The 23,377-nt window shown below is 47.3% G+C and overlaps 2 protein-coding genes across 8 annotated transcripts in view; one reads left to right on the forward strand and one right to left on the reverse strand.

The window, feature by feature from the left end:
* The first annotated feature begins 1,344 nt into the window (after positions 1-1,344).
* Positions 1,345-21,541, forward strand: zgc:113516 (uncharacterized protein LOC541449 homolog). Of its 2 annotated transcripts, XM_029153539.3 has the most exons (9): positions 1,345-1,719; positions 4,396-4,658; positions 5,158-5,280; positions 5,368-5,448; positions 9,273-9,406; positions 9,615-9,698; positions 10,375-10,532; positions 12,305-12,378; positions 18,490-21,541. In XM_029153539.3, the coding sequence occupies exons 1-9, from the start codon at positions 1,579-1,581 to the stop codon at positions 18,554-18,556; spliced, it is 1,125 nt and encodes a 374-aa protein (XP_029009372.1). In that variant the 5' UTR covers positions 1,345-1,578; the 3' UTR covers positions 18,557-21,541. The 2 variants fall into 2 exon arrangements, with proteins under 2 accessions (XP_029009372.1, XP_029009373.1); XM_029153540.3 differs by lacking the exon at positions 5,368-5,448.
* Positions 21,400-23,377, reverse strand: part of LOC114857234 (transcription factor SOX-6-like) — a 57,323-nt gene continuing 55,345 nt past the window's right edge. For all 6 annotated transcript variants that reach the window (XM_029153535.3, XM_029153533.3, XM_029153537.3 and 3 more), the window contains one exon: positions 21,400-23,377. In XM_029153535.3, coding sequence (XP_029009368.1) covers positions 23,059-23,377 — 319 coding nt within the window. In that variant the 3' untranslated portion in view covers positions 21,400-23,058.

Here is a 23,377-nt window from a genome sequence, read left to right on the forward strand (position 1 = left end):
ATTAACTCATCGTGTTAAATCTTTCACGTCTTCAATAGAAAATGATTCACTTCAAGGCTCAAAGGACGTTAATCGGTGCATTGTCTTCATGAACAGTCACGAGGAAGATGAGGACGAAGAAGCCAGACACACGGTGAGTGGTTCTGTCTCAAGTGTCCTAATGCTACAGTATGTGAATGCAGGCACAGGTCACACTGTGTCCCTTCAGCTGCATCACGCTGCTGTTCTGTCACATGACCCGCAGCGCACAACATCCTTGATGATGAGACACTCTTTGAAGGCACGTGAATTTCATTTGCCTCTAAAAGCTTGCAAAGCATTCGGCTCAAGACGACTTCTAGGCAATTACTGTAATGATGCAAAATGGTAAACATTGGCCCAACATCTAAATAATTCAACAGACTCAAAACATGCGTCTCTAATGTTTATGAAATTCATTTTGTGTTTTTTGTGTTTATTTTGTGATCATGTTGAACTGTTCCATGGCGGTGAGCTAGCATGGATGGTAACGAGCTAACTGCACTCCGCTGGAATGGCTGCTCCACATTATACCCAGACTCTGGTCACACAATACACTCCACCCTGTTTATACCCTAATTTAATACATCTGAAAGGTCTTTAGAGAAGCCAGAGTCGTCTTATTGGTCTGATTGGTGGCGCATGTTTGCTGTTGAGCATGAATGTATTTCGGTAAAGGGAGATAAAGCTCTTGTGAGAGCCTGGCTGCGTTTGAGCAGGGGCACCGAGAGTCAACGAGCTGTGCTCTCATTAACTGCAGAGTGTTTGGTTTGGGACAGAAAATGCTGAGCTCAGTTTGTGCCCAGGTGCTCTGTCATGTTTGTGTGGATAACAGACATCCCATAATGACACAGCGCTTGGCTTTACTTGAAGAAACCTCCAGCAGATCCATCTGAATAAGCCTGGGCCGCCATCTGTCTTGACTGTTTAATGTCATGCGATAGTGCACAAAAGCACTGAAAGGTTTGTAGAACTCGAGTCCAAACTAAGCCCGTTGTGGTGTTTACAGGTAGTTTTAGAACCTTGTTCTCTCGTTCACATTAGCTGAGTTACAGCCAACTCAGCTACAAAGGCTTTTGTTGCTGTGGTTACAGCTGTATTCACTTGCATTGGATTTGTCCTTTGGGTCCATATTTATAATGGAGTGTGAGCATTTGATTTCCTTGTATAGTTGTGGATTAGACATAAAAAATGAGTTCATAAAAGGGAAGAAGTTAACTTGCTATTTCATTCTGGAGTCTCCAAATCAGTGTTTGATTCTCACTGAATTGTGCTGCAACTTCAGCCGCCAGTAGTTAATATGTAATCAGTGAATCTGTTAGAATGAGGGTGCCCATACGAACGTTGGCCTCTGACCAGGCAGCTGCTGCTGAATTACGTGACTTGAAACATCACTAATGGGACTTGGTTCCTTAAGTTTAGCTACTTTAGCTTTGTTGTAGGTTCTGTCAGGATCATCATCAAGACATTTGTTGTTGATGTTTTGCTCAACTAACGGATCTGAACTTAGCTCATCTGGTCTTAAAAACGAAGCCGCTACTGTAGGTTTGCTTAACTGAAATGGACCGTGGGTCTACTGGTGCCGGGAGCCGGCTTCTCCATGTGGACGTCCACATTGATGAGGACCAACCTCGTACAGGAATCCTGGACCTCCTCAGCAGACTGCGTCCTCAGTGGAGGGCACAGGACGTTCAGCTGAAGGCAAGTCAATCTTTGTGTCAGCAAGTATATGGAATCCTTGAACCTGTATAAACATGCGTTTGCGTCTTGGTTGAATCATCAATGAAACCAGCTTTTAATGCAACATGAAAATACTTGTATCTGTGCCTCCACTGAAGAACAACGTTCTGCTAAGACACCAGAGGCCAACGTACAGTTACAGTAGCTGTGTTTGCTTGTGCATGGGTCTACGGTAGGTGTTGCAGACTGTGACTGTAGGTTCAGTCACATACACACACACACATATTCATGACGACCAGTACAACCACGGTTCCACGGGCACCTAGAGTAACTCTGACTCGGAGAGTGATACAGATATTTCTGGTTATAAGATAAATCCACTAAGTAGCACTTGGTTGATTGATAACAGTGAACATTTTTATTTGACCTTTCTTCCTGGTACATTTCATTTCAGTACGTTCTCCCCATGTGGGCACACCAAGATTTAAACTTTTACAAATCCCTTTTGGGTTTTATTGCATCTGAAAATGATTTATCAATGAGTCCTCTGTGATTGGCTGTGGCCCAGAAAGGGGTGTGGCTTATCAATCAATTTCTTGGCTTAGTTCTATTCTAAAAAAGCTCTTTCCGAATCTTTTGGACAATCTGTCTGACAATCTTCATTATCCTCATCTTCAACCGCTTATCCGGCGCCGGGTCGTGGGGGCAGCAGTCGAAGCAGAAAGTGCTAGACATCCATTTCCCCAGACACTCCCTCCACCTCTTCCGGTGGGACCTCGAGGCCTTTCCAGGCCAGCCGAAGGACAGTCCCTCCAGCTCATGGTCATGGGTGAAGTTAGGAATGTAGATTGATGGGTAAATTGAGAGCTTGGCCTTTCTGCTCAGCTCCGTCTTCACCATGACGGACCAGTACACGACCACATTACTGCAGCTGACGTATCAATCCATCTGTCACTCCTTTCTTGAACATTAGTCCTCTTGGCCTGGGTTTTTGCCTTCACAACAGCCCAGGCTGCAGCACGCTTGGCCAATGGGTATCCATCAGCTGTCTCAGGAGTCCCACAGGTCATCCAGGGCTGATAGAACTTCTTCTTCAGCTTAATGGCATCCCTTACCACCGGCGTCCACCACAGGGTTTGGGCATAACCACCACGACAGGAACTGGAGACCTTGCGTCCACAGCTCCGCACGGCCGCGTTGACGATGCAGGTGGAGAACATGGCCCACTCAGACTCAATGTCTCCAACCTCCCTCAGGATCTGGTCGAAACTCTCTCGGAGGTGTGAGTTGAAGATCCCTCTGAGAGGGTTCAGACAGACATCCCCAAGAGACACTGACAATACGTTTGGTATATAATCTAAATATAATACAGTATATGCAGCCTCCTTCCGTGCCAGCGCCTCTCACCAACAGGGCAACTCCACAGTCGTTTATCCTGTTATTATTATTGTACACCTGTGTGTGTGTGTGTGTGTGTGTGTGTGTGTGTGTGTGTGTGTGTGTGTGTGTGTGTGTGTGTGTGTGTGTGTGTGTGTGTGACCCTAAATATACTGTATAGGAGTCAAGGTAAGTGCAGAACAAAAGTAGACTTTTCCTTTTCAGACCCTGCGAACAGATGTTGTCTGAGCAGCTGTTCAGAACAGAATAATCCCATTTTGGTCCCATGTGCAAACACAAGGTCCAATCTTTCAGAGAAATAGGGTTTATGTTTGTGAGGTGACGCCACATTGGGCGGGTGACCTCTCTATCTGCACCAGGTCCAGTAATGTACACAAAGGACTACATGTTTCCCATCAGCCCTCAGGTCCCAACGGCGGCTGTAATGATGTATTGTGTTCATGTTTGGAAAATACTGAACCTACAAGATGATGTGATATTTAACTTCCTGTTGTCCTGTATTTTCTATTCACATCGGCCTTAGTGATACAGAATAATCTGTGAAATGGAGAGACTAAACAAATTAAGAGGTTATCTTGAAAAAGGGGAACGAAATGACTATTATAATGAGAGCCGTTTAGCTTTTACAGATTTTTAGCTGTTTTCTGTGTAAAATCAGTATTATTAAAAAACATCATTTAAAGATAATGAATAAAAAACGGAGACAAAGGGACTGTGTGAACCCAGTGACCCTCCGTCCACCGTATAAATACTTGATCAGATGTCAAGGTGGGCATGTTTGTTCACTTTCCATCTAGATGAAAAGCTGTTGTGTGCTCGTCGCATCTGCGGCTCAGAAAATGCCTCCGAGACTGTGGCAGAGAACGAAGCCTCTGAGCGACAACAAGCGCAAACAGTGGCCGCTGGGCGAAAGACCGTGGCCTCACGCGTGAGTCATGTTCCACGTCCCGCTCTGGGAACAGTTGAATTCAAATGACTGTTCATATCGGACCGGCCTGCTGAAAGAGCCCCACAGTGACCGGACCTGTGCACCCCCGTCTGCACTCAGCTGCAGCTACACGCGATGATGCAGTAGACATTTAGGTTTGGACCATGTCTTACTCAGGCTCTGAGCTCAAGGAGTCGTTATCTATAATAGCACCGTGTTTAGGAGTCATGATGTATCTAACTGTGAGGGAATCTATAGAGGCCGCGCTTTATTGGCGTGTATGAACGTATACTGCACCTGCGTGTTTTCCTTTCATTTTCTCTAACTGAGGAACGAGGCTCATTTCCCCTGTGATTTCCTCCTCATTCTAGACGTTCACAGAAGGCATGACCAACCAGCTGATTGGCTGCTACGTGGGCTCCGTGCAGGAGCCCGGCTGCGTCCTGGTTCGTTTGTACGGCAGGATGACTGAGCTCTACGTGAACCGGGACCAGGAGGTAGACATGTTCCAGGTCTTCCACGCCCACGGCTGCGGCCCCCAGATCTACTGCAGCTTCCAGAACGGCATCTGCTACGAGTTCATCAGAGGCGCGGTCCTGGAGGACGAGCTGCTCCAGCAGCCCTCCATTTACAGGTCTGAGCACCTTCAAACTTCATCCCCTGACATGATAAGAATTTAAAATATATTAATAACATAATCTTTATATATGTAAGTATATTAAAAAGTTGCACTAGGTTCATTCAGAGGCCAAACAGCAGCTTTATTGATGCTGATGTGAAACCACTGGAGGTGGATCATTAATTAGACACGTTTCAGCCGACGAAGGAGTTTTTTCTGTTTTGCTGGTGTTGAGTCATGTTTCTTGTCGACCAGTGTTATTTAGTCACACCCCGTGTTCCATTCTTTACTGTCATGATAACAGCCCTGCATCATTATTCTCACTAGCAAACATGCAGCTCAGACCGAACAGCCAGGGGTCAAAAGGTCACACATGCAACAGAGCACGTTTGAAAAGAGGAGCAGACGATAAGGGAGCTAAATGGAAAGGGAGTCGTGTTTCTCCTCTGATAAAGGTTGTTTGTGCAACCACGGCATCAGCCGGGCTCATCTGAGGAATTGTTTCCTCTCGCAGATTGATCGCAGCCGAGATGGGAAGAATCCACTCCATCGAGCCAAAGTGCGGGCGACCGGTTGAACCTGTGCTCTGGAAGAAGATGTCTCACTTTCTCGCGCTGGTGCAGAGCAGCACAAAAAGGTACCAGTCACAGCTGAGTCTGTGCAGGCGGTGCTTCAGACAGCGACCATTTGTTGTAGCTGTTGATGTCAGGTCTTCGCTTTACAGTCGAACAGAGCAAAGCAGAGGCAAATTCTCCCACCGAGAGGAGGACGGACGGCAGCCCCAGAGGCAGGCGACCGGGACAAGGTTTGGATGAGTCGGCCTGTCACAGCTGGCGCTGGTGATCAGTCCAGTGTTAGCTCAGCGCCAGAGGAGCGGGTCGGTCGTTAGCAGGATCCCGCGTGTGGTTCCTTTAGTGGTGAAGAATTTTAAAAAATGATTATTAGTACTAAGAGTCACTGAAGCCAAACCATGAAAAGCATGAGGCTCAGCTCAACCACTGACAGAGACAACAGTCAGCTTCTTCATTGTGTCTGATGCCTCCTTGGTTCTGCCACATGTACATTTGTCGGTGTTTTCCTCTTTTTGGGAGTGTGGGGGTGTTGACTCTAACAGGGGTCATGGGACACTTCAGAGAAATGTGTGGTAGCCGCTTCCTGCAGAGCTCGTCCTTATCAGTCAGACGTTGTTTGTGTTGGCAGCGACGGGGACAGAAGTCCACTCAGAGCGAGGCTCTGCTGAACCATGTCGTCCTAACGTGACTCAGCGCCTGTGGAAGAGACTCTGTCACCGTACGAGGCGTTCTGAAAGTAAAGTAAAGAGACCTGGAAGGCGAGGGACAGGCCTCAGCTCACTGTCTCAGTTATTACCCACACAGCCAGAAATGAGCTCATGATGAATAAATAATCACTTATTTTGCTGTTAATATTAGAAGTTTAGAAGTTGTTAGATTTAAGTATTCAACATTCTACTGAGAACTGTCACTGCATCAAAATGCATGTACGTGCACCGCACGTCGCCGTCCATTAGATGGAGCTACACTGTGAGACAATGGCTTCAGTCCACTGCTGTTAACACAGCAACAAACTGAAAAGCTCCCAAATAACCTGGACACCATCAATAATTAAATATGAGCAGAAGTCAAACGTTATTTCAAGCTGTAGAAACTGAATATAGCTCATAGCAAAAATTCACTTCTGTGGTGGGAATGTCTGCATATCACACACACACACACACACACACACGCACACACACGCACACACACACACACACACACACACACACACACACACACACACACACACACACACACACACACGAACACACACACACACGGGAGCAGAGACACAGAACCAAGACAAAAAACGCATAAAGGATGCATCAGAGAAACTTTTGTACTTGAGAATGTACGAGTGCTGCGATGAATGTGATCTTCAGAGGAAATGGTGAAAGGCAGAGAGAGCAGGAAGAGGCTGCACCTGCAGAGGTCTTCAGCTCTGGAGCCACCCGCTGTGCAAAGAGGCAGACGGGAGAGAGAGGAGCCAGAGCAAGGATGCTGCAGCAGCTGCAAGAGAGGGAGCGATGCAAAGGAGTAACCCCCTTTCACCCCCCACGTTTGCATTCCCATAAAACTACAAAAAAGAAAGAGGAGGAAAGAATGATCAGTGCTCGACTGGTGTTTGAAATCATATGTAAATAAGGCACATTCATAATGAAGCGCCAGAGGAGGAAATTCCACTAATTACCTTACAGAAGCTTGACAGGGAGCAGGAGGCGAACGCACTCGACGCCACTGTTCGTGAAAAGGACAGAAAAGAGACGAAAAGATCTGATGGCAAGACGACGGGTTCCCATTGAAGCCAGTGCTTGTCTTTCATTGAGCCTTTGACTCGGAGCAGTTGTGGGTGATAGTCGGTGTGTTAAGTTAAAGAAGTGGAAAGGTTGAAAAGGAATCAGGGTGATTCACCATTCAACTGTGTTTTTAATTCATATTAGAGAGGATATAGAGAAATGCAGCGTGTCAGAGGTGGCTGTCGTTAAATAGCACGTTTTATATGCAGAGAAGTAGAAGTCGGCTTTACAGCCTTTAAACGCAGCGTCGTATTGAAATGAACAGTACGTGCACAATTACTAAAAGTTTTTCCTTCATAAAGACGCATCCAACCAAAGCATGAGGCCTTTATGTTCAGTTATGCACCTTATTCCACACTTGCCTGCAGGTACAATGACCGCCGCTCTCCTTTACTCAGTCAGAAGGAAGGAAGGCTGCTGGAAGGCCTGGAGACGAGAACAGAGTCAGAGCAGGAGGCAGCGGTGCTCATGGCTGTAAACAGGGCTGTTCCTAAATAATGTCTCCAAGTGTGTTTACTGCTGAGCATCTGTTTGTTCCCCTTTGAATAAATAAGTAGTGTTTAACTTACAGGAAGTGACCCTCTAGTCACGACCTCCAACTGGGATCCAGGTGCTGCTCTACACTGGCTTATAGAGGGTCGGAGCGTGGGTTAGCGATGGGGGCAGGTGGTAGCATTGGGACAGGTGTTATCGTTGGGGGGCGGTTGTTAACGTTGGGGGGCGGCTGTTAGCGTTGGGGGGCGGCTGTTAGCGTCGGGGCCAGCTGTTAGCGTTGGGGACAGGTGTTAGCGTTGGGGGGCAGGTGCTAGCGTTGGGGGTGGGTATTAGCATTGGGGGCGGCTGTTAGCATTGGGGGCGGCTTTTAGCGTTGGGGATGGGTGTTAGCGTTGGGGGGCAGGTGTTAGCGTTGGGGGCGGCTGTTAGCGTTGGGGGCAGGTGTTAGCGTTGGGAACGGGTGTTAGCGTTGGGGGGGCGGGTGTTAGCATTGGGGGCGGGTGTTAGCGTTGGGGGAGGGTGTTAGCGTTGGGGGCGGGTGTTAGCGTTGGGGGGGCGGGTGTTAGCATTGGGGGGGCGGATGTTAGCATTGGGGGCAGGTGTTAGAGTTGGGGGGCAGGTGCTAGCGTTGGGGGCGGGTATTAGCATTGGGGGCGGGTGTTACCGTTGGGGGCAGGTGTTAGCGTTGGGGGCAGGTATTAGCGTTGGGGGAGGGTGTTAGCGCTAGGGGCGGGTGTTAGCGTTGGGGGGGGGTGGGTGTTAGCATTGGGGGGGCGGGTGTTAGCATTGGGGGCGGGTGTTAGCGTTGGGGGCGGCTTTTAGCGTTGGAGATGGGTGTTAGAGTTGGGGGGGCGGGTGTTAGCATTGGGGGCGGGTGTTAGCGTTGGGGGCAGGTATTAGCGTTAGGGGCAGGTTTTAGCGTTGGGGGCCGTTGCTAGCGTTGGGGGCGGGTATTAGCATTGGGGGCGGCTGTTAGCGTTGGGGGCGGATTTTAGCGTTGGAGATGGGTGTTAGAGTTGGGGGGGCGGGTGTTAGCATTGGGGGCGGGTGTTAGCATTGGGGGCGGCTTTTAGCGTAGGGGATGGGTGCTAGCGTTGGGGGTGGGTGTTAGCGTTGGGGGCGGCTGTTAGCGTTGGGGGCAGGTGTTAGTGTTGGGAACGGGTGTTAGCGTTGGGGGGGCGGGTGTTAGCGTTGGGGGAGGGTGTTAGCATTGGGGGCGGTTGTTAGCGTTGGGGGCGACTGTTAGCGTTGGGGGGGGCGGGTGTTAGCGTTGGGGGAGGGTGTTAGCGTTGGGGGCGGCTGTTAGCGTTGGGGGCGGCTGTTAGCGTTGGAGATGGGTGTTAGCGTTGGGGGGCAGGTGTTAGCGTTGGGGACGGCTGTTAGCGGGGCCGCGGCCTTTCAGCGCCGCTCCGTTTACAAACACGTCGTTCCTGGAAGAAAAATGCAGAGATCAGGACAAGGTTTCTGCTCCGGGTGCGCCAGCATCCACTTCATCCATCGCGTCCCATCAGACGCTCCTACGCTAGGTTTCACTTTATTATTTATTTATTTGTTACTGAACTTTCTTCAAACGGGCGTGGAGCAGATAGAATAAATAAAACCCTGTGAAATCATACCCATCAACCCTGTGATCATAGTTTTTATACATTTTCATTTACCTACTTTAAGTCAGAGTTGGAGTTTCTTGCGTCTGGATGTTTGGGCATTATTAAACACGAACAACGCCCATGTTTTGCCGTTTCGTAGCTATTTTGACTCATCGCCTGTGGCTCCACCTGTTTCAGTCTTGTACCCAGCTTCGAGACTTTATCAGCAGAGATGGAGTCCCTGAGGCGCCACCTGTCGCAGGTCGACTCGCCGACCGTCCTCTGCCACAATGACCTCCTGACAAAAAACATCATCTACAACCAGCAGGAGGGTGAGGAAGGAGCGTCCAGGCTCCTCTTTCCTTCAGATCAGGCTTCATTATGTTAGTCGTCGTCCTCGTTGCTGTTCTATGTACATTCTACCACCGGCTCCTCGCTCCTTTCAGTGTTTTCTGTAGAAGAGGGACAGTCATCTGTTTCCACCCTGTATCTGGACCTGCTGCCATGTTGTCGTGGTAACTGTTCTCTCTCCTCCTGCAGGAATGGTGAAATTCATCGACTATGAGTACGCTGATTACAACTACCAGGCCTTTGATATTGGCAATCACTTCAACGAATTTGCTGGTAGGTTTGTGTTATGATGAGAACAAGTTCAATTTGCCTCCACATATTCTTCCCTAATGTGGGACATTGAGAGCAGTAGCCAGTGTGTGTGTGTGTGTGTGTGTGTGCGCGTGTGTGCGCGCATGTGCGCGTGTGTGCGCGCGTGTGTGTGTATTGTGACATCTGTGAGTGTGTGAGGCACAGGCTTTGTTCAGCTCGTCTTCCCGCCACTTCGAGCCGTGAGGCGACTCCTTTTTCCCGGCGTTGGTGAGATAAATTGTGGTGATGAGTGCGACCTCCGCGTGTCACAAACGTGGCTTTGAAGAAGCAGCTGTGTCGTCTCACAGGATCAGGTCGATTCTGTCCGCTCGTGTGTGAAAACAAGCCAGATGTCACACGAGGAAAAAGTTTTTGTTGTCTGCTCGTGTTCACTGGCCACTTTATTAGAAGCAAATGAGCTCTAAAATGTAGCTTAAACGGCTGACATTCATAAATAGTCTGTAAATAACGTCAAATGCAGACAACTGAAGAAAAGGCGCCTCCTCAGTCACTTTACACTAATGTCAATATCCCGTTAGCAGGTTAGAACGAGGAGCCCGTTTCCTCAAACCCCCAGTGTATTTGGAGCGTGTGCATCACTGTGTGTTGGCTCTTCCATGGACACTTCCACTAACGCGTGTGTGTTATTATGTTCAAGGTGTGAATGTTAATTACAGCCTCTACCCAAGCCAGGAGCTGCAGAGGGACTGGCTGCTGACGTACCTGGAGAGCTTCAAACGCAGCTCAGGACGCGAGGCCACTGTGACGGAGGCGGAGGTCTTGCAGCTGTACGTCCAGGTCTGCAAGTTCTCCCTGGTGAGTCCTCCGCACGCGCTTCCTTTTCTGAAGTTCTGCTCAGATGACTCAATATTATGGGATTAGTGTGCACATTTCACCAACATCCATGTGTGTGCAGATGTCTGAAGGGGACCTCACCATCACACTTTAACAATTTACTTTTCCACCACTCGCTGAAAAAAAAGCAAAGCAAACCCGATCTACAGCTGACCCAACAGCGTCAAAGTCTGATGGACTCCATCTGAGCTGATTAGAAACTGCTGCAGGGAAAAATGAAGGACAGCAGCCAAAATTATTTTTCTTATGACCACAATTTTCATTCTTTGGTGGCTCGAGTGGCGCTGGGCTATCTGTCTAAAAGTGCTTTCATAGCTCAACACAATATGCAGGTTTGTCTGACCAATCTTGGGCTGGTGTGAATGTCTCTGGAAATAGAGCAGAAATACAGAGCAGATGAGGAGGCATATTACTTTTAAAATAACTTGGGCCGTGGCCAAAAAGCTGTGGAGGGCGGATCTGGTCTGGAACGGAGCGAGGGAAGCGATAACATCGCCCTGATTGAAATCAGATTTTCTATGACAAACGCAGGACTACTCTCGTCTGCAGGGAAGCGGCAGAAACTCATCACTGATGCAAAACCAGCCAAGTTTCCAGCTCGACTCAACGTGACGACGTTGTTTAGGGAAATCAAACATTGTTGTGCAATGATATAAATGCTCTCAGAGCAGAACTTTGCTTATTTACAGACTTTAGCTTTATTAACTTTTATCCTCGGCGCGTTTTATCTTGGTGTTTGTCATGTGTAGCGAAGCAGACACAAAACAAATGATCCCAACAGCGAACGCGCCTGTGACGCCCACACGTGGTCCCACGTTCAACATTTCTAATGAGCTGAACGGCTTTTAGGTGGAAACCACGGCCGCTGAATCTTTGTTCTCTTCCTTTAGCGTCTGACTATCAGCTCCGCGTCATCTAACGCTGGCTATATGCGTTCACTTGCTAATTGCTCAGGATAATGGAACTACCCTGCAGAGCTGCGAGGCCGCGTGGAGCCTGAACCCGCTCCAGCTCCTGCCCTCTCCTCAGGAGGGAGGCTCTACGGCCTCCGTGATGTCACTCGCCTCTTTTCTCAATGGCTCCCTGTCACCGACGCTCTGCGCTCAGCGTTAGATTAATGCTCTCTTAATGGAGCGCCCTTATTAATCATAATGGAAACACACTCAATCTTTCTCTTCGAATAAAGACGGAGATTAGAGATGAAAATCTGCCAGGGAGGGAACAACAGCCAAGGGAAAACCGCACATTTCATTCCAGGCTTTATTTGATTATCAAATAAAAATGTGATTATATCACTGGGCCACAGAACAGAGGCCTGTCTGGATCTTATTAGGACTCGCTATTAGTGGTCTTACCATGAAGATTTACAATAAGGGTGGAGAACAAGGGAAATTTATGGAGGCGTAGAAGTCCACAAGCCTAAGTGAGCAAAGCCATTAAGGAGGGAACCATTCAATACGGAGCTCTGTCACTGTGACGGAGCGGCAGCAGCTCGAACACGAGCGGAGGTTACCAAGCAGCTCCGCCGTGCTGCTCCCTGGAAAACACATCAAATGAAGCAGTTCTGGAGGAATGAGTAATGTGTGAGTGACAGCAGGCTGTTAACCCTGCCCTGACCTCCCGCAGGCAGGGGACGAGAACCGCGACCCGGTTCCGTCAGGGTCCAGTTCGGTGACATCAACTTGTAGTAGAGCTGCTAGCGTGATTCAAATCATGTCCATCTCCTCCCACAGGCGTCCAGCTTCTTCTGGGGTCTCTGGGCCATCCTCCAGTCACACTACTCCTCCATCGATTTTGACTTCCAAAGGTTTGTACCGCTGATAACCGCCGCCGGGTTCTCCTGACAATCACACGTGTTTAATACAGAAACAGCTTCATCACAGAGAAAAGCCACTGCTTAGTGACTTTCAACACGGTGTGTTTCATCGTCATTTTTAGAGAAACAGGATCATCGTCAGCTTCGCTTGAAAAAGAAAGTGCAATAAAGCATTGGGGGCTGGAGGCCGGGGTGTGGAAACATTTCATCTTTTCCAGCAATGCTTCAGAATTCATTCATGTAGAATTTGGCAGGAGTCATGAAGGACAAGCACTTCTCCGCCTCTCATCACACTGGAAACATTTACACTGTTCTTTACTCGTCTTCTGTCTTTGCACCATCAAGGATGAAAGGCTCCTCGTGCACAAGGACAAAACAAACGTCTTCTCTTTTCACCTCTGTTTAATTCCCTTTAAACAGGTCCAGGGACATTCCTCACAACAAGCAGCCAGACAATGAGGTTCAGGAGGTTAAACGTATTTCCCTCCACCGACTCTTTCCCCGTCTCTTTGCCACAGTAGTGATCATGATCCTAATCACTCCTGGCGGCCGGCACCCTCCCTCTGTGTGGGTCTCTCCTGCCTCTTGCTTGATCAGCGACAGGGCCCCCGCCTCATTTTGATTTTGACCTCAGAGGAAATGTGATCCAGAGGGGTGCCGCGGCACAGAGGCGCTATTGTTCCCATGCACGTACATACACGTCTCTCGTGCCCGGCTGGACCACATGCGTCTGCTGCGCTAAGCCGCCGGCTGAGGTCGTCCTGAGGTGCATGGCGAGGGTCGGGTTACCCGTCTGATGCGGTTCAACAGCAGCCATGCATCCAGGCGTCATTAACCTCTGCTCCCTGCAAATATGTAGACAAACGCGTCCATGCACCAGCCACCATCACTGCAATTATTCATCCACCGTCACTGCATTCATTCACCATCACTGCACTCATTCTTCCACCATCACTGCATTCATTCTTCCACATTCACTGCACTCATTCACCATCAAAGCATTCATTCACCATCACTGCACTCATTCATCCACCATCACTGCGCTAATTCATTCACTGTCGCTGCACCCAATAATTCACCATGACTGCTTTCATTCACCGTCACTGCACTTATTCATCCACTGTCACTGCATTCATTCACCATCACTGCACTCACTCAACCATCACTGCACCGATTCATTCACCATCACTGCACTCATTCACCATCACTGCACTCATTCACAATCACTGCACTTATTCATCGACCATCATTGCACTAATTCATCCATCATTGCACTCATTTATTCACTGTCGCTCTATGCATTCATTCACCATTACTGCACTTATTCATCCACAATCAATGCACTCATTTATCCATCACTGCAATCATTCATCCACCATCACTTGGTTCATTCACCGTCACTGCACTTATTCATTCACGGTCACTGCACTCATTCACCATCACTGCACTCATTCATTCACCATCAGTGCGCACATTCACCATCACTGCACTCATTCATTCACCATCACTGCACTCATTCACCATCACTGCACTCATTCATTCACCATCGCTGTACTAATTCTTCCACCATCGCTTCATTCATTCACCATCACTGCACTCATTAATCCACCATCACTGCACTGATTCACCATCACTGCACTTATTCAACCATTGTCACTGCACTCATTCATTCATCACTGCACTCATTCTTCCACATCACTTCATCCATTGTCACTGCACTTATTCATCCTTCACTGCACTCATTCATTCACCATCACTTCATTCATTCCCCATCACTGCACTCATTAATTCACTGTCGCTGCACCCATTCATTTACCGTCACTGCATTCATTCACCATCACTGCACTCATTCAATCATCTCTTCACCCATTCATTCACCATCACTGCACTTATTCATCGACCGTCACTGAACTCATTCATCCATCATTGCACTCATTTATTCACTGTCGCTCCATGCATTCATTCACCATCACTGCACTTATTCATCGATTGTCAGTGCACTTATTCATCCATCACTGCACTCATTCATCCACCATCCCTTCAATCATTCACCATCACTGCAATTATTCATTCACAGTCACTGCGCTCATTCACCATCACTGCACTCATTCATTCACCATCACTGCACACATTCACCATCACTGCACTCATTCATCCACCATCACTTGAGTCATTCACCATCACTGCATTCATTCTTCCACATTCACTGCACTCATTCACCATCAAAGCATTCATTCACCATCACTGCACTCATTCATCCACCATCACTGCGCTAATTCATTCACTGTCGCTGCACCCAATAATTCACCATGACTGCTTTCATTCACCGTCACTGCACTTATTCATCCACCGTCACTGCATTCATTCACCATCACTGCACTCACTCAACCATCACTGCACCGATTCATTCACCATCACTGCACTCATTCACCATCACTGCACTCATTCACAATCACTGCACTTATTCATCGACCATCATTGCACTAATTCATCCATCATTGCACTCATTTATTCACTGTCGCTCTATGCATTCATTCACCATTACTGCACTTATTCATCCACAATCAATGCACTCATTTATCCATCACTGCAATCATTCATCCACCATCACTTGGTTCATTCACCATCACTGCACTTATTCATTCACGGTCACTGCACTCATTCACCATCACTGCACTCATTCATTCACCATCAGTGCGCACATTCACCATCACTGCACTCATTCATTCACCATCACTGCACTCATTCACCATCACTGCACTCATTCATTCACCATCGCTGTACTAATTCTTCCACCATCGCTTCATTCATTCACCATCACTACACTCATTAATCCACCATCACTGCACTGATTCACCATCACTGCACTTATTCAACCATTGTCACTGCACTCATTCATTCATCACTGCACTCATTCTTCCACATCACTTCATCCATTGTCACTGCACTTATTCATTATTCAGTACACTCATTCATTCACCATCACTTCATTCATTCCCCATCACTGCACTTATTCATCCACCATCACTTGAATCATTCACCATCACTGCAATTATTCATTGACAGTCACTGCACTGATTCACCATCACTGCACTCATTCATTCACCATCACTGCACACATTCACCATCACTGCACTCATCAATCCAGCATCACTGCACTGATTCACCATTACTGCACTTATTCATTGACAATCACTGCACTTATTCACCATCACTACACTCATTCATTCACCATCACTGCACTGCAGAGCATCTTGTGTTTTGCTATTCTGAGAAGTGCATTTTTTCAGTAAACACTGAACCATTTCCTTCACAGCATTAACACACAACTAACACTAAAGTCTCCATCAAATAACAATTTAGAGCAGGAGCTTCTTGCAGTTAAACCACTGGGTCGGTGCGGTGAAGCTAAACACCAGAACCATAGAACAGGCTCGCTCCTTCAAGTGAAGGGATGTTTACAGACACAGTGTGAAAACTAGAAGGACAGGAACCTCGCTCTGCTTCGTCTGAAGGCCCCCCTCCCTCCCAGGGCCCAGCAGACTCTAGAGGCACCCCTGCACGTTGTCCAGCTTCCTGTCTAGAGCACATCTGACAAGTGCTTGGATGAGCTAAAAAGCCTCATTCAAGCATCAGGAATAACCCTGCAGCTTTATTTCTTCCTACTTGAGAGGACGCATGCTGCTCTGCTGTTTTACGGTTCTGTGATAAACAATTTCTGTGGAGAAGCAAGATAATCGCTGGAGCTGAGTGTTTCCTCCCACTGTGAGCTCCCCGCATCCAAATCCCAGCGAGTGACAGGCGTCGCCCAGGCCTTGTGCTTTAACCAGGCCCAGATGTAGATGTGACAATAGGGAGCCACAAGGGGAATGCAAACCCGCCCTGCTCCACCGAACGCACTCCCTCTTCTGATTTTATTCATGTGTTGCGAGTCAGCGGTTTAGATTTGTGGACACGCTGGCAAAGCGAACGACTGCTTGACAAAGACATTATTATGAGGAAATGAACGAGGAAGAGGCCCACTGTTTGGAGTAGCCTGGCTGCTAAATTGAGGGAACTGTGCACAAAAGTACATTGTGAGAAGAAATACCTGCTTTGGACCGAGCTCATTTTCCGCCGCTCCTGCTGAACAGAAGAACGTCTGAGTTTGGTCTGATGAGAAATGTTAAGCACGCTCCTTTTAGGTGTTGGCCTTAATCAAAACACTGATGAATGGAATCATTTGAGTCTGTGAAGGCTCAATGCAAACTATTCTACTAATGATGGTTCAGTTCTGGATCCACTCCCTCTGCTCATAATCGTTAGCTACAAGACTTAATCTACATCACATCTAAAATGTGTTTACGGAGTAAACTCTGAGCAGAAATATGACTGGAGGGCAAAATCTGTGAACCCAAAATGGTGTCCTTTTGCAAGGCATTCTGGGAAAAAACAATTCCAAACACATGGTCCATAGTCATAAAGCCTTTAGATCCAGAGTCACTCAGTCACAAACCAGTATCCACAAGTAATCAAGTATAAAACAACCTTCAGGTCCAGGTTCTAACAGTCTCCTATTGTTCAATAGATTCATATAGTGGCTCTAGAAATGTTAAATGGCCTCTAAGGTCTCTGAACAGCCTGCTAATATGTGATGGAAGAAAGCACAGGTTAAAACTATCAAAATTACAGTTCGGGCAAAGGTCAGTGGTAGAAATAAGGTCTTTCAACAAAACAATCAACAAAAATCAACAAAAGACCCCAACCAGAAGTCCTGATGCCATATAATTTACGCTTGAGGTTAGAATAGATTTATTGTCATTGTAAGTTAACATTAAGTTAACATTAAACATTAAAACAGAGGAACAGAACATTTATTTGACCCTGTTAAGCACAATAAACACAGATTACTAAATAACAAAAATAAATAATATATTTGGAATGACTAACGTACATAACAATGTTGTGTGAGCTCGATGGTTTTTCGATGTGAAAGACAACAGAAGACAATCTTTGACACCCAGCGCCAGAAGAGACTAAAAGGCCTGTGTGTGAATTCTGTTTTTGTCTCAGTGAGGAATAAGAGAGAGAACTGATTTGGCATTGAAAAGTTGAGTGAAAGCGCTGATGAAAGGACAAACTCTTCTCGGTGCCTCCGTTTTCTGAGCTTTAGAAACTTCACTTCATTTCAAAGGGTCTAGTATAATGGCCAAGGGCAGCAGCGTACTCAGACATCAGATTCACTGAAGTGTTCGATAATACGCCTGGAACAAACACAAAAACACTTTTCTCACAGTTAAGTTCTGGGCCTTTCGAACCGCTTCCCTTCATTCCTTCACTGGCGACCGAACGCAACACGCCCTCGGACCGGTGACGCTACGTCATTACCTGATGGCGGAGGCTCCTCTGGAGGCACGGGTCCGGCGCCTCCTGGGTCGGACCCGTGCCTCCAGGGGAGCCGACACCCCCAACTGGGCCGAGCTGCTCTCAGGCTGATGTTCATCACGTTTCAGGATGAAAGGCTTCTGAACGGCCTTTTCAGGTGTTTTGAGCTGACATCCACGCAGGAAGTTCTCAGTTCACTTTCAAAATATGATACAATTTAATTATGCTGCAGCAGCTCAAATTAAAAGTGGCGCAGGAGAGGATGAAAGGTTATTGAATTACTGGATCAAAACTCTTTTGCTCAAATTCCATTTCTTCCATTTCTTTAGCCCAAACCTGACGTTTCGCTAAGTGGTGATTCACGAACACTTCAGTTCATCGGCTCTATACAGGATGAATGAAGGTGCTGCACGCCTGCAATTGAACAGTGCTTTACTTTTCATGTCATTCACGGGGGGTGAATTGCCTGCGTCTGCCACAGAGCTGCACTGAAAAGACGAGCATCCGTGGACAGCGTGTCCTCACAAAGCGGGAGGAGGACGCAGGAGGCGGAGGTGGCCTGAAGGAGGTCACAGCAGCTTTAAAGGAAGCTCTAAAAAGCAGGCGGCTGCGTCTGTTGCTGCTGGGAAGCTCACAGGCAGCTCGGAACCGGACCAAGGACTGGACCTGCAGACCGGCGGCACCAGGTTCCGTTGCACTCAGTAGAGGCTGACTGTGGTGTCGTCTGCTTCCTCCTAGATACGCTGCTGCTCGACTCAACTACTACTTTGAGAAGAAAGACGAATACTTTGAACTGAGGAACTGAAAGCGACCCGTACCCTGCAGGTCCATGTGGAGGCGAAGCTTATAAAAGTCTCCAGTTGTTTGTTATTCCAGCCTCTATTCGAGTAAATGTGTTTGTCTATCACAGTGATTCTTAAAATATTTGTTTCACCACAGTCACTATGCCGATAAGCTTATTTGGCAAATCGAGACCAGGCTCGTGCCAGAAAGACATTAATTGCTCCCACATTTATCTCAGCCACAAAAAACTACAAAACTGAGCCCGATCATTAAAGTCAGAGAAGGCTTATTTGGATTTTTGATGCAAACAAGATGAATGAGTGTCAAACTTTGTTCCGCAGAGTTAACTCTTTGTCTTCAGCAAACACTGGGCCCAAATGTAAAGAGTGTGAGTCGACTCTGCTCTGGGTGAGAGACTGGTTGAATCCACTGATGTTCTCTTATTATTATTGCCTCACGCGTCCTCCTACAAACCTGAGGACGAGAAGCTGCTGCCTTTTGATCGGTCCCACATTTGTTTAGTTAAAATCTTCTGTCGCTAAAACAACATACGTTTATTAATTAAAGCATCGTCAGTGCAGACGACCTCTCGGAGGAGTTGGACTCTGGATGAGCTGAACATGTTAATGACTCGGGTTCTTCTGCACCAGGCTGCGCTCTCTGCCAGGACTGAGTCGGACGGAGGGAGAGAAACGATCCGCTTAAAACTGCAGCAACGTTAGCAGCTTCAACAAAAGCGCTTGATCGCGCCGCGCCTCTGTAAGAAACAAGTATAAATACGGATGCTGTGTCGAGTGTAATGAGGTCATCACCTCCAACCTGAGCTGAACCATCACATGTTCACGCTGTAATAAATGATAAACATCAAGACAAAACATTAGGAGATAATTAAAAGCTTGACTGTAACCTTTGGCTTTGTGATCTTACAACGTTTAAGATTAAAAGCTTCACTTGGTTCTGTTTGAAGGTGAAGCCATCAAAGTCGGCGCGGGGCTTGTTTCTTGTGGTGTAAACCTAAACCCAAACCTTTCACAGGATGGAACCCGGAGCTCTGGCTGCTTCCCCCAACGCCTCTGCTCTTACGCACATTTTCCAAACCTCCACCAAACACGATGAATTCAAACCATCAGGTTGTCAAGCAGATTAGTGTTTGAATCCAACCCGCCTGTGGCATGAGAGGGTCCAATATTGTTTAGTTTAGTGCATTTCATTTTATTTTATTCACAGCTGGCAATTCAGGCAAAAGAGGTGAGAGAAGCAGATGAATATAGACTACACTTATATACTAACAATTTATTAATATATTAATTAATTTATTAATTAATATATTAATAATTGAATAATTAATGCAGGCACAAGCTGGATATGAAAGTCCTGCTGACGCATGTGAGTGGATGTAAAGGTCTTTAATGGAGGAAAACCCGATGTGTGTGTTTACACTGTGAATATTAATGAAACAAACCAATGGGAAACCAGTGCTTCTTATGGTCAGAGCCGTGTCCTTAAACGTGAGGGAGACAGGAGGAAAGGAATGAGGCGCTGGATTCACAACACAGGACTATTAGGGGTCAAACGGAGGAAGGCCCGGCTACAATGCCGCTCCTCACGGCCGCACGCAGTCGCACTCATCAAGGCTGCAGCCGCGTCTTTGACTCGAACAATTCAGCTGCTTTCAAAGTGGCATTTTTCGTTAAACATATAATATTTAATTAGCGGACTAATGCACTTAAAAAGACCCAAGGACTTCGCCTCAAAGAGGAAAAATTGGCCTTTTGTCCACTGCCCGTTCCCCTGAAAGAAAATGTTGTAATTTTTTCCTTCATTTCTAATTGCATTAAAAAATAAGCATAGCCTTTATGTAAAGGACATTGAAACTCAGACACAGCTGAAGCAGCTTTTCAAAGGGATTTTCTGAATAATTTCCTTTTATCCAAATATTGCGCTTTGCTTTTTGGTTATTGTTGCCGCTGACCCTCTGAATGCATCCCCTCACAGTCCACAGTTGGACACATTATTCAGATGATTGCACTGATTTGCAGCAGGGTTCATCCTCTGGGGATCTGGACAGAACGGTGGGCTCCGCTCCTCATCAGGATGATAAAGCACCACAGCTCTCGTCTCGTCTGCCGGTGACGCTGACTTTGATGCCTCTCCTCTGTCTGGAGCCGGCTCCTTCTTTGTAATAACAATTCATAATTCTCTTGATCTCAGGGCCCATTTGGTGAGGTGGAAAATAATTAGAGGAGTTTGTTCTCACTGCTCTTCAAGACGTTTTTTTTAACAATTTGCCCAGAGGCTCCATCCAGATCAGGAGCTTTCATGAAGGAACGTGTCATTAGGCCTCATCACATCCACACAGAGAAATAGAAAGCCGAAGCTTGTTCCCGGCTCAGACGCAGCAGCTCATCCTGCGACCGTCACAGACTGAACCTTTATCCACCTCCTTGCAGGTGTGATCCTGTTGAAGCTGCACCACCGAGCTCTCTGAGCCCATCCAGCTCCTCCACGAGGTTCAGACTCACTCCTAGTACTGATCCACATGTAGAGCCTGTGTGTAGGAGCACACAGCACACATGAACTGTAATGAACTACGCTGCTGTTCTGGAGGCGCTCCAGAGCTGGAGCAAGGCAGGAGCAGCAGCAGGAGCAGGGTTTCAACCCCCACCCAGCCCCTCGCTGCAGCTGATCCAGGAATTAGGCTCCGATTGATGATGAGGCGGCGCTGCAGCCTGAGGGAGCAACGGCCTCGTCAGAATGAGAGCGGAACGTGATGGAAAAAAAATCCAAACCTGTATCTCAGAACTTTTCTAATTCTCCACAAACACTTGGAAGCAAAGACGAGGCCACAGGCAGCTGAGCAAGATCTCAGGTTTCATGTTTTTATTTGTTTATTGTTTTTTTTTCTTGATTGTCTTTCTCACCAAGTTGTACTGACACGTTTTAGAGCCAAAGCGGCTAATAAATACAATGAAATGTTAAAACGCACAATTGAAATTCAAATACAATACTCATCACAGAAAGGTGTGTGACCAGGACTCCGCGGGCCACAGCGGATGAGGTTACCTTCAGGGAGAGCGGAGGGGACGACGAGCTTCTGAGAGCGTCTGGCACCAAGGACACGCAGCATGTGACTGTTCAAACTCAAACAACTTCACATTAGTCCATACTAAAAAAACAAAGAGTTTCTATCCAGTGCTTAGGATGTGGACACGAAAGGAAACGTCTGAGGCCTTGTTCAGTCCCAGCTTGTGTAGAAACGGTGAAGAGCAAACCGTGGAACAGCTGCACACCCAGAAAGCACCAGGTCACAAAATGGAAACGGGTCGAAGAAAAAGAATCACGCAATGGATGTAAAGAAAGAATGTAAAACGGGAAAAGCGTCCGGAGCGGGACGTGTGCTCTGACGGAGACGCTGAGTGGCTGGTCTCCACCTCAACCCTCGCCCAATAATTTAGCATCTTCAAAATATACATGGCACGTAGAAAAGGACCCTTTTTGAAAAGAACAGGCTCAATTATACAAATTCATGTTTTAAGTTTGGTGTTTCTTTTCCACGTGAAGCCGAGAAGACAGTTACAAATATTAACAAGCTATTAAAAATAGTAACATCTTGTACCGATTCAAATACAGTGAACTAGAAATGCTCCTCGTGGGGACGTTCTCGTGTTTGGCCTTGAGGAGCTGTGTGCAATGAAAGCACCAGAGCAGCGGGACTGAAGGGCGGATGAGCGTCTGGGTTCAGCGCTAACTAGGCAGGAACGCAACTCATCAGACGGAGAAGCTGATTGGATAAGACTTTCTGCAGCATCGGAAGTTAAGACTAGACATCCAGAGTGAATGTGACGCAGGTTTGGCACATCTGAAGTAAATCTGTACAATGTCAGGGAACCTTCTGACTCACTGACTCCATAATAATAATAATAATAATAATAATAATAATAATAATAATAATAATAATAATAATAATAATAATAATAATAATAATAATAATAATAAGGGACCTTGCTCCCTTTATTTCATTGACAGTCACTTCTTTTGTATGAAAACAATCAAAACAAAGAAAGAAAACAACACATTCACAAGCTGGCACATCATACCTGAGCTGGGATCTTAAAAAACAGTAATGTAATGAAAGAAAAAAACAAAAACGTAAGAAACCAAATTAAGACTATAAGATTACAAGAGCTAGGATTTATATTAAAACTTTCAAATTTCAAGTTCTGACAGTCGTTTTGTCCAGGCAGTGAGCTGTCAGACGGTCGAAAGGAGAAGAAAGTAAATGCGTAATAATAAGAGAAACCAAATCACTCCTGAAACACTTAAGACCAAGTAGCTGTTGAAGACACCACGCACGCTCGGCCCTTTCAGATTGTCGGAGTGAAGGAAGTCCAGTCTGAGTCTCGTTTCCCACCAGGCGTCAGCCTCCTGCTGTCCGAGGGGCGGAGCCGGTCTGAGCGCGCTCAGAGTCGGCTGTGATAAGCTGTGTTTAAGAGAATCTCTGAGTAGAACAGCGGTTTCTCATGCTCAGTTGGCGCCGACGGCCTCCTGCGTCTCGTGGTCGCTGCTGTAGTCTGACTTGGGCTCGTCTTCAAAGTCCTCGTACATGTCCATGTCGTCGTCCCCGACGGCCGGGTCGCCGGCGCCGGCGCCGCCGTTGCTGCGCTCCGACTTCAGGCCGTAGGTGCTCTGGATCACGGGGATGGCGGGCTCGGGGCTGGCCGAGTTGCTGGAGCAGTCTGAGGTGAGGTGCGGGGACGGCATGGCCGCCGTTGCCATGGAGATGGCGCCTGGGTAAACTCCCACGCCGCCCGGGCTGCCGCTGAGAGGGATCGGAGGCTGAGGC

Source organism: Betta splendens, chromosome 6 (genome assembly GCF_900634795.4).
Source record: "Betta splendens chromosome 6, fBetSpl5.4, whole genome shotgun sequence".
Lineage (NCBI taxonomy): Eukaryota > Metazoa > Chordata > Actinopteri > Anabantiformes > Osphronemidae > Betta > Betta splendens.

Bases quoted from the DNA above. Each gene is read 5' to 3' on its own strand.
- zgc:113516 (XM_029153539.3), top strand. From the start codon at position 1,579: ATGGACCGTGGGTCTACTGGTGCCGGGAGCCGGCTTCTCCATGTGGAC. The intron at 5,449-9,272 runs GTTTGGATGAGT...CACCTGTTTCAG, and splicing joins AGGCAGGCGACCGGGACAAG to TCTTGTACCCAGCTTCGAGA. The intron at 12,379-18,489 runs GTTTGTACCGCT...GCTTCCTCCTAG, and splicing joins ATCGATTTTGACTTCCAAAG to ATACGCTGCTGCTCGACTCA.